Source organism: Sorex fumeus, unplaced genomic scaffold (assembly GCF_029834395.1).
Source record: "Sorex fumeus unplaced genomic scaffold, SorFum_2.1 ptg000014l, whole genome shotgun sequence".
In the NCBI taxonomy this organism is placed as follows: Eukaryota; Metazoa; Chordata; class Mammalia; order Eulipotyphla; family Soricidae; genus Sorex; species Sorex fumeus.
Genome location: NW_026606071.1, coordinates 37,194,107 through 37,203,591, shown reverse-complemented (window position 1 = coordinate 37,203,591; position 9,485 = coordinate 37,194,107). Strand labels below are relative to the sequence as shown.

Sequence of the window (9,485 nt, the reverse complement as noted above, 5' to 3'; positions counted from 1 at the left end):
CGAGCCAGGAGCAGCTCCTGAGCACTGTTTGGCGTGACACCCACGGCACCCCCCAGAACAAGGAAGCTCCCAGACACGCCCCTTCCCTCCCATATCCCCTTTCATCTGCAGCTGAGCTGGAGCAGCTGAGCCGGGTGTGTGTGTGTCTGTGTGGGGGGATATCCCCACCCCCTGCCGCCTGACACCCAGTCAGAGGGAAAGTGATCTGGGCAGAGTGGCCGGCCAGGGGCCAGGCTCAGAATAGCGCTGCCCAGCCAGCGTCTTGCTCTCCGCAGATCGGGGCTGGCCGCATGGAGCCTGAGCTGGGGCACGCTTTGCCCAGGGTACAGGGGGTCTTAGGGGGCCGGGAGTGGGGGCAGCAGAAGCCGGAATCCCAACGGGAGTCAGTGACAGCATGTGCCGTGCACACGGCCTGCTCTATGTTATTTGCTCCATGTTTCTGGGCCCGGGGCGCCCTTATGTGTCTATTCCGAGCTGTGCTTCTGCATCTGGGAATGGCTGGAGGCATGAGGGTGGGTGGGTGCCGGGGATGGGGCGGGGGGGGGGTAGCTGCTTCTGTCTGCGTGTGTGTCTGGGGGGGACACGTGCGTGCACCCACTATGAGAAGGGGGAACCATCCCCCCTTGAGACTTTCTTTGCTTCACAGACGCCCTCCTGGAGCAGCCTTGGGGGAACTGACCATGCAGGTAGGTGGGGCGATCCTTCCCCATGGGCTGCCTTCCCCTCTCCGCACCCCTGGGCCTCTCCCAACCCTTCTCCTCCGGCTTTGTCTTCTGGGACTGGGACCCTCTGCCTCTCTCACTTACTGGCCAGTTGCTTCTCCTGTCTGGCCTCGTTCGTGGATGGGATGGGGCGACAGAGCCTCTGGGAGACCCGGAGGAATGCTCCGGCGGGAGCGTGGGAGTATTCAGGAGCATGGATGCTCTCCTCGCTCTCCTTGTGTTTCTCCCTAGCAAGCCAGCAGACTCCACTCTCCTTCTCCGACTCGGGCTTCCTGGAGTCGGGAGACAGCCATTCCTGGCCAGCCCTGGTCGGCGCCAGCAGCTCAGGCAGAATCCATGGGAGACGGGGCGCCAGGGCCTCCCGCTGGAAGAGACAAGAGGCAGTGGAGGAAGAGGAGCTGCTGGACCTGGGGGACAGTGAGAGCGGTTCTGGGTAGACGGGCGGGGGCTGGGAGGAGGCCCAGAGGCCCTTTGCCTCCACAACAGCTGGCCCCAGCCCGCAGCTCAGAGCCTCAGTTTACCCTCTTAGGGACAGGTGCATGAAAGAACCAGTGGCTGAGCCTGGCGGACTCAGAAAAACGGGACAGAGCTGGGTAGAGAGTTCAGACCCGCCAACGCTGGTTCAAATCCTTGGCACCTCATATACTCCCCTGAACACTGCCAGGAATAGCCCCCAAGCACTACAGGGGGTGGTCCAAACCCTGTCCCCTGCCCCCACCTTCCCCCCACCTCCAAAGAAGACAAGAAAAACAGGACAGTGGGGATGGAGCGAGAGTACACTGGATAGGGTATTTGCCTTGCATGTGGCCGATCCGGGTTCAATCCCGGCATCCTATAGGGTTCCATAAGCACCACCAGGAGTGATTCCCAAGTGATTCCCAAGTGCAGAGCCAGGAGTAACCCCTGAGGATCCCCAGGTGTGACCCAAACAAACAACAACAGCAACAAAACCACAGGACAGAGTTTCTCGCTTGCTGACTCTCTGAGACTCGGGAAACTGACCTGCAAATTGGGGTGCCAGGCTCTCCAAGGCCACCGGGAGGCTGAGACAGCAGGTGGACAGTTTGTCCCCTCCCTACACACAGGTGTCCCAGCGGAGTCAGCTGCTGAATCCACGGCGCTGGAGGCCACGTCCCCCGAGGTCGCACCCTTGGTCCTAGCTGAACAGCCCGCGGCCAGGGTGGGAACCCCACCCACAGACTGGGCCTTCCTGTCTGCCACCTGGGCCACCTCTCTGGCTAGTTCCAGCATCGACAGTCTGGGCCTGGAGTTCCCAGGCATAGCCGCGTGGGGCGAGGACTTGAACGGTCTGGCGGAGCAGAGGTGGGCGCGGGGGGGGCCCGGCCCACAGGCCCTCCTGCCCAAGCCGAGCTGGGAGGACGAGATGCAGAAGCCTGAGGCACAGGTGTACATGCACTTCATGCAGGAGCACAGCTGCTACGACGCCATGGCCACCAGCTCCAAGCTAGTCATCTTCGACACCGGGCTGGAGGTGAGGACGGGATGCCCGCGGGGCTGGGTCCCACCTTAGCCCATACACAGGTGCTGGGAGGTTCCAGCTGCCCTTTCTCAGAGGAACACAGCCGGGGTACCATGCCAGGGGTAGAGATCTCCAACTGGGAGCACCTTTTTTTCTTTTTGGGTCACACCCGGCGATGCACAAGGGGTTACTCCTGACTCATGCACTCATGAATTACTCCTGGCGGTGCTTGGGGGACCATATGGGATGCTGGGAATCGAACCCGGGTCGGCTGCATGCTAAGGCAAATTCCCTACCCGCTCTCGCTCTAGCCCCAGTGGGGAGCACTTTGAACCCCAAATGTGTAAACAGCATCGCAGAGGTCTGGAGTACAAACAAGAGGTGTTTTTTTGTTTGTTTGTTTTTTCTTTTTGGGTCACACCCAGCGATGCACAAGGGTTACTTCTGGCTCATGCGCACAGGAATTACTCCTGGTGGTGCTCGGGGGACCATATGGGATGCTGGGAATCGAACCCAGGTTGGCCACGTGCAAGACAAATGCCCTACCCACTGTGCTATGGTTCCAGCCCCAAACAGCAAGAATTTTGTTTTCCCCCTGTCCTGGGGATCAGATCTTGTGCGTAGGATAAGTGCGTGCAGGTCAGCTGGGGCCTTAGCACAGAGCCACGGTCCTGGCCAGGAGATACGACAGGATGGGCTCTGCTTCCATCCTGTGCGAGGCTGCAGGGCGTGTGTGTCCACTGCGGCATCCCAGGAGGCCCCGAGCGTGTTTCCCTTCTCACCTGCATGGTAGCACTGGGCACCAGCTTTTCCAGCGGCTGTGTCTGACAGTCAGGTGTGTTGTGAAATTTTACTGAGGGCCACAAAGAAGTTCCATGAGACACAGGAGGCCTGGGTTTGACCCAGTCCCAACACATTCACCCCCTGAGTACCCACCAGATGTTGCTAAAAGGAAAAAGAAAAAGAAAGAAAAGCAAATCCATCCCGCCTAGAGTAATCATGTGCTCTGTCAATGTCGGGACTTAGATGAGCAAATGCAGGTCTGTCTGTTGGCTCCCGGCTGCCAGGTGGAAACACAAAGTTCTTGGGGTTGGAGTGTTGGTAGTGGATAGGCGCTTGCCTTGCATGTGGCCCACCCAAGTTCAATCCCCGGCATTTCATATGGTTCCCCCGAGCACTGCCAGGAGTGATTCCTGAGTGCAGAGCCAGAAGTAAAACTGAGCACCTTCAGGTGTTAAAAAAAAAAAAAAAAGAAAAAGAAAAGAAAAGAAAAAAAGAGAAGAACGAAGTTTCTTGTCCTCATTCTGGGGTACCTGGGAAGGGGTCCCACCACACCCCAGTGCCTCTGGCCCCTACCAGCCTGTCTGCATAGTCAAGATGCCAGCACTGCTGCGTGCAGTGACTTGGAGAAGGCAAGACTGAACTGTGGGGAGGCGGGAGGAGGAGCAGATACCCCAGAGGGGCCCTGAGAGATGCGCCCCTCAATTTCCGCCCCCCCCCCAGATCAAGAAGGCCTTCTTTGCCATGGTGGCCAATGGGGTCCGGGCGGCTCCGCTGTGGGACAGCAAGAAGCAGAGTTTTGTGGGTAAGAGCTGGGAGGGGCCGGGAGACACAGCTCTGGGCCCCTGGCTTGAGTAGACCCTTCAGGCTGGCAAGGGGGTTTACCCCATCCTAGTCTGGTATTATGGGGAGGTTATGGGGCTCCATCTCCCCGGTTCTTCCTGGTCTGTGTCAGGGTGCCGGGGAGAGATAAGGGCAAGAGAAGGGGGTGGGAGGTAAAGAGAGAAATGAAGAGGACCAGAGTGGAGGGAAGCCCCAGTTCTCGGGCACAGAGGGGAAGCTGCCTGCTCACCACTCTTCCACCCACACCGTGTCTTCTCCTGGGATGCGGCGGGTGGTCCCGAGTCCCTGAGGGGTGCAGCTGACGCCCCACCCCCGCCCCGCAGGGATGCTGACCATCACAGACTTCATCCTGGTGCTGCATCGATACTACAAGTCACCCCTGGTGAGGAGGGAGCTGAGAGGCCCCACCTGGGCTGAGCTGGAGGGACACTGGGGTGGGGTCTGCTGGGGACCCCAAGAGAGTCCTCATCTGACTTTGGGGTTCTGCCTGTCTGTAGGTCCAGATCTATGAGATTGAAGAACATAAGATTGAGACTTGGAGGGGTGAGTAGGGCTGAGACTTGGAGGGGTGAGTAGGGCCAAGACTTGGAGAGATGAGTAGGGCTAAGACTTGGAGGGGTGAGTGGGGCTGAGACTTGGAGAGATGAGTAGGGATGAGACTTGGAGGGGCGAGTAGGGTCAAGACTTGGAGAGATGAGTAGGGCTAAGACTTGGAGGGGTGAGTGGGGCTGAGACTTGGAAGGTTGAGTAGGGCTGAGACTTGGAAGGATGAGTAGGGGGCTGAGACTTGGAAGGGTGAGTAGGGCTGAGACTTGGAGGGGTGAGTGGGGCTGAGACTTGGAGGGGTGAGTGGGGCCAAGACTTGGAGGGATGAGTAGGACCAAGACTTGGAGGGATGAGTAGGGATGAGACTTGGAGGGGTGAGTAGGGCCGAGGCTTGGAGGGGTGACTAGGGGCCAAGACTTGAAGGGGTGAGTAGGGCCGAGACTTGCAGGGGTGAGTAGGGCCAAGACTTAGAGGGATGAATAGGGCCGAGACTTGGAGGGGTGAGTAGGGCTGGGACTTGGAAAGGTGAGTAAGGCTGAGACTTGGAGGGGTGAGTAGGGCTGGGGCTTGAGGGGTGAGTAGAGCCGAGGAAAATAGGCTGGGGGTGGGTGGGGGTGGCGGATGGCAGTGGGAATTTCCTGGAGATGCAGGAGGGTGACAGGGAGCCGACGGGAGGGCGGTGAGATTTGCTGGCTGCCGGGCGAGGTGCCAGTGCCCCTGGACTGACTTGTCCCTTCCTCCAGAGATCTACCTGCAAGGTTGCTTCAAGCCTCTGGTCTCCATCTCTCCCAACGACAGGCAAGTGTCCCCCGCACCCAGCGCAGCCGTCTCCCCTCCAGATTTCGGCTCGTTGCTGTGTTTTGTGGTGCCAGGGGGAGCGTTCAAGTGTCCTGCATTGCTAGGTTGGTGCTCAACCACTGGCCGACCTCCCAGCTTCTCTAGATCTGTCTTTCCTTCAGTGCTTGGCCTCACACAGGGGCGTCCAGGGCTGCTTCCTGGCTCAGCGCTCGGGATGTTCTTCCTGGCAGTGCTCCAGGACCGTGCAGGGTCAGGGATGGAACTTGGGGCTCCTGCATGTGCTCCAGCCCTTTGCATCCCTTCTCTGGGCCATTCTGACTCATCCTGGGCAGCCAGCAGTCAGCTTTCGTGCCCTGGCCCCTCCCCTAGGGGCACTGGGCTGCCCCACCCCCTCACCGTTCCTTCCTCCGCAGTCTATTTGATGCTGTCTACACCCTCATCAAGAACCGGATTCACCGCCTGCCCGTCCTGGACCCGGTCTCAGGGACTGTGCTTTACATCCTCACACACAAGCGACTGCTGAAATTCCTGCACATCTTTGTGAGTGTGGGCGCGGCTCTGGGGACCTTGGCACAGGTGGCTGGGGGGGGGGGGGCGTGGCAGGTCCCTGCGGGCGGGCTGCTCTGTGCTGATGGCACCTGTACCCTCGCAGGGTGCCCTACTGCCCCGGCCACCCTTCCTGTCCCGCACCATCCAGGATCTGGGCATTGGCACGTTCCGAGACTTGGCGGTGGTGCTGGAAACCGCGCCCGTCCTCACGGCGCTGGACATCTTCGTGGACCGGCGCGTGTCAGCCCTGCCTGTGGTCAATGAAGCTGGTACCAGGAGCCGGGACAGATGGGGGCCCTGGGTGGAGGAGGCGTGGGTGGCAGGGATCAGGGTCCTCAGCACAGGGCTCCAGAGGGGGGAGGGGAGTCGGGGGTAGAAGCTTCTGCCGTAAGGGCCGGGGAGGCACCTCCAGTAAATAAGAGCCAGAAATAAGTGCTGAGCACTGCTGGGCACGACCAACCCCCTTCCTCATAAAAAAAAAAATGCCTGCCTGCTTTGAGACTTGGACATATACAGGGGGCAACCTCCCTGTGCCTCAATTTCCCCATGGTGAGGCAGGACTCCTCACACCATGCACACTTCTCCCCCCTAGGGGGCTTTAAGGACCCCAAGAGGTAAGCTATGCATGGCAAGAGCAGACAGCAGAGTTGAGTTCCAGTTCATTCTATAAGGGGGTGTTGTGTCCCGTCAGATGTTTATTTTCTACTCAAAGTGAAGGCAGGGTGCTAGCACAGGGGCTATGGTGCTTGCCTCGAACGCAGCAGACCCCGGTTTGATCCCTGGCACAGATTACAGTCCCCTGAGCACTGCCAGAAGAAGTAATTCCTGAGCACAAAGCCAGGAGTAAGTTCAAGCACTACCCAGCATGGCCCCTAAATCACTCCCCCAAAAATACACCTAGAGAATTAGAATCCAATTCTAATTGGATTCAAGTTAGGGACAGGGAGAAGGTTTGGGGCCACACCCAGCTGTGTTCGGGGCTTACTCCCAGCTCTGGGATTGGGGATCACTCCTACAGGGACTCAGGGGGACCATACGGGGTGCCAGGGATCAACCACGTGCCCGGCAAGCGCCCTAACCTCTGGGCTAAGTCTTGGCCCCCTGCATGGGATTCTTTTGTCCCTTTAAGTCTCCTCCCTACTGGACTAGGACGGCACGGATGAATCAGTTGGAGAGCCTGGCCAGTGGCCCTGTGGATGTCCCACCTTGTGGCTAGGGGTCACTCTGACCCTCCCATCCTGCTTTCCCCCGAAACCGGAAGCCAGCTCCCAGGGTGGGTTCCCGTGTGCTAGACCTCTCTAGGTGAAGCCGTGGCTTGTCCCCGCGGATTCCAGAAGCACCATCACCCGGGGCTGCCTGCTGACACCATCAGCCTGGGGATGGAGAACGTCGGGGCACTCGCCCCAGTTCATGGCCCTCCCGGTTCTCATGGGCAACCCTCCCTTGTCTGTTTATCCATCTGCCACCCCTAGGTCAGGTCGTGGGCCTCTACTCGCGCTTTGATGTCATCGTAAGTGTCATGGGAAGGAAAGAGAACAGTGGAGGCCATGGGGGGGGGGGTGTTGGTGGCCATGGGGGCTGCTGGTTTGAGGACCCGACCCCCAGGGTCGGGGGTAGGGGGATGCTGCTATCTCTGATGCTGGTTGGGGGATGCTGGTATCTCTGATCTCTGGGCCAAGGGGTCCATCACTAGAAGTTTGAAGGAGCAGGACGTGCAGGAAAAGGGGCTGGCTAAGAGGGGGTCTTCCCTCCCGGCCCCAGCACCTGGCCGCACAGCAAACCTACAACGACCTGGACATGAGTGTGGGAGAAGCCCTGAGGCAGAGGACGCTGTGCCTGGAGGGGGTCCTTTCCTGCCGGCCCCACGAAAGCCTGGGGGACGTCATCGATCGCATTGCTAGGGAGCAGGTACTCTGTGGCCCTTGGTCCAGTCTTTCCCTCCTCTCATCCCCACTTCTCAGCTGCCTCTCGCTGTTCCTCACTGCTCTGCAAGGAGCCTTTTTTTTTTTCTTTTTGAGTCACACCTGGCAATGCTCAGGGGTTCCTCCTGGCTCTGCACTCAGGAATCACTCCTGGCAGTGTTCGGGGGACCTTATGAGATGCCGGGGATCTTAAGAACCCTGGTCGGCCATGTGCAAGGCAAATGCCCTCCCCACTGTACTATCGCTCAAGCCCCACACGTTTTAAATTTTTTTTTTCTTTTTGTGTCACACCTGGCGTTGCACAGGTATTACTCCTGGCTCATGCACTCAGGAATTACCCCTGGCGGTGCTCAGGGGACCATATGGGATTCTGGGAATCGAACCCAGGTCGGCTGCATGCAAGGCAAGGCAAACGACCTGCTATGCTGTCGTTCCAGCCCCATGTTTTAATTTTTATCGAGGTTCTTGCAGGGTGACGCTCACAAGTCAACCAGTGCTCACCTATGTGCTCAGTAGAGGTCACATTTAGTGGCTATGTTGCTCACATGCCTTTTTAGTTGCAGTACTTAGGGGGTGTCCACCCCCTTTTCTTTGGCGTTCATACACCTGGTTATGGTACAGCTGATGGTCGGTTTTGATCTGAGGATGGCAGACAGCAGAGCTGCCAGGATCATACCAGGAACATGTGGGACCACAGGGATTTGAACTCATGACCAAATGGTTACAAGGCAGGTGCTACACACCCCTGCTGTCTTCCTCTGGTCCTAGGGCCACTCCTGTTCCTCCTGTTACGGCATATTACTGCCCCTGATTCTTGGTGCCATAACCCCCCCACCCATGACTTCTGTGGCCCCGCAGGTGCACCGGCTGGTACTCGTGGATGAGAATCAGCATCTCCTGGGTGTGGTGTCCCTCTCTGACATCCTGCAGGCGCTGGTGCTCAGCCCTGCAGGCATCGACGCCCTCGGAGCCTGAGAAGACGCGAGTCTGGCTGCCACGGAAGCCAAAGAGGAGAGCCGGGGCCCCCTCGTTCCCCAGGCCTGCCCACTGACCCAGCTCCAATCCAGGTAGGCTCTGCCCTGAGCCAGTGGCCCCTGCTCCAGCCCCTCGTGATATTTTGGGGCCCCCGGATCTCAGCATGGAGGTTCCCTGGGAGCTAGGGCGGGGTGAGGGGGCTGCCAAACTCACAACTGGGCAGTCCCCAGCTGCTTGGGACAGCCACCAGTGTCATCATTCACCGTGAGGGCCGCCTGCTGGTCCCAGGTGAAGTCATGGAGAGCCTCAGAAGAGGGTGGAGGCAGGGGCTGGGGTCCAGGCAAAGGCGCTTCCCTTCACCTCCTGGGAGGAAGCAAGAAAATAAACAAACACTTGTTGATGCACTTGGCACTCAGGAGACCCAGGGGTTCGGTCTCTACTACCAAGCGACTCCCCGCTCCTCACTTCCGCCAGGTGTGGCTCCAAACCCTAAATAAATAAAGCAAACAATGAAACAGAACTTTGTGAAACAGAACATCTAGACTTTGGAAGAACGTGGGCTGGGCGCGGGAGAGAGCCCAGTGGACAGAGCACACGTGGTGTTGAATGCAGAAGGCGTGGGTTCGATTCTTGGCACTGCACAATCTTCCAAGCACCACTGGGAGCACAGAGGTTGGAGTAACCTCCAAGGGAAAAATAAACCTTAAAAAAAAAAGAGTGGAGTTCATGCCCAATTCAATCAGCTAATCAGTGGCTGAATAAATAGCAGTACTCCTACATTAAAAATAAAAAGTAGTGCCAGAGATCATATAGAGGTTAGGCTCTTGCCTTGCAGATGACCGGTCCAGGTTTGGTCCTCAGTACCCCATA

General features: G+C 58.4%; 1 protein-coding gene across 1 annotated transcript; it reads left to right on the top strand.

Annotated features, from left to right (window-relative positions):
* The first annotated feature begins 290 nt into the window (after positions 1 to 290).
* PRKAG3 (protein kinase AMP-activated non-catalytic subunit gamma 3) lies at positions 291 to 8,615 on the top strand. Its single transcript, XM_056111803.1, has 13 exons — positions 291 to 323; positions 647 to 686; positions 954 to 1,139; positions 1,808 to 2,214; positions 3,706 to 3,787; positions 4,149 to 4,207; positions 4,323 to 4,368; positions 5,115 to 5,169; positions 5,583 to 5,709; positions 5,822 to 5,987; positions 7,191 to 7,228; positions 7,480 to 7,626; positions 8,499 to 8,615. The coding sequence occupies exons 1-13, from the start codon at positions 291 to 293 to the stop codon at positions 8,613 to 8,615; spliced, it is 1,503 nt and encodes a 500-aa protein (XP_055967778.1).
* Positions 8,616 to 9,485: the final 870 nt, after the last annotated feature.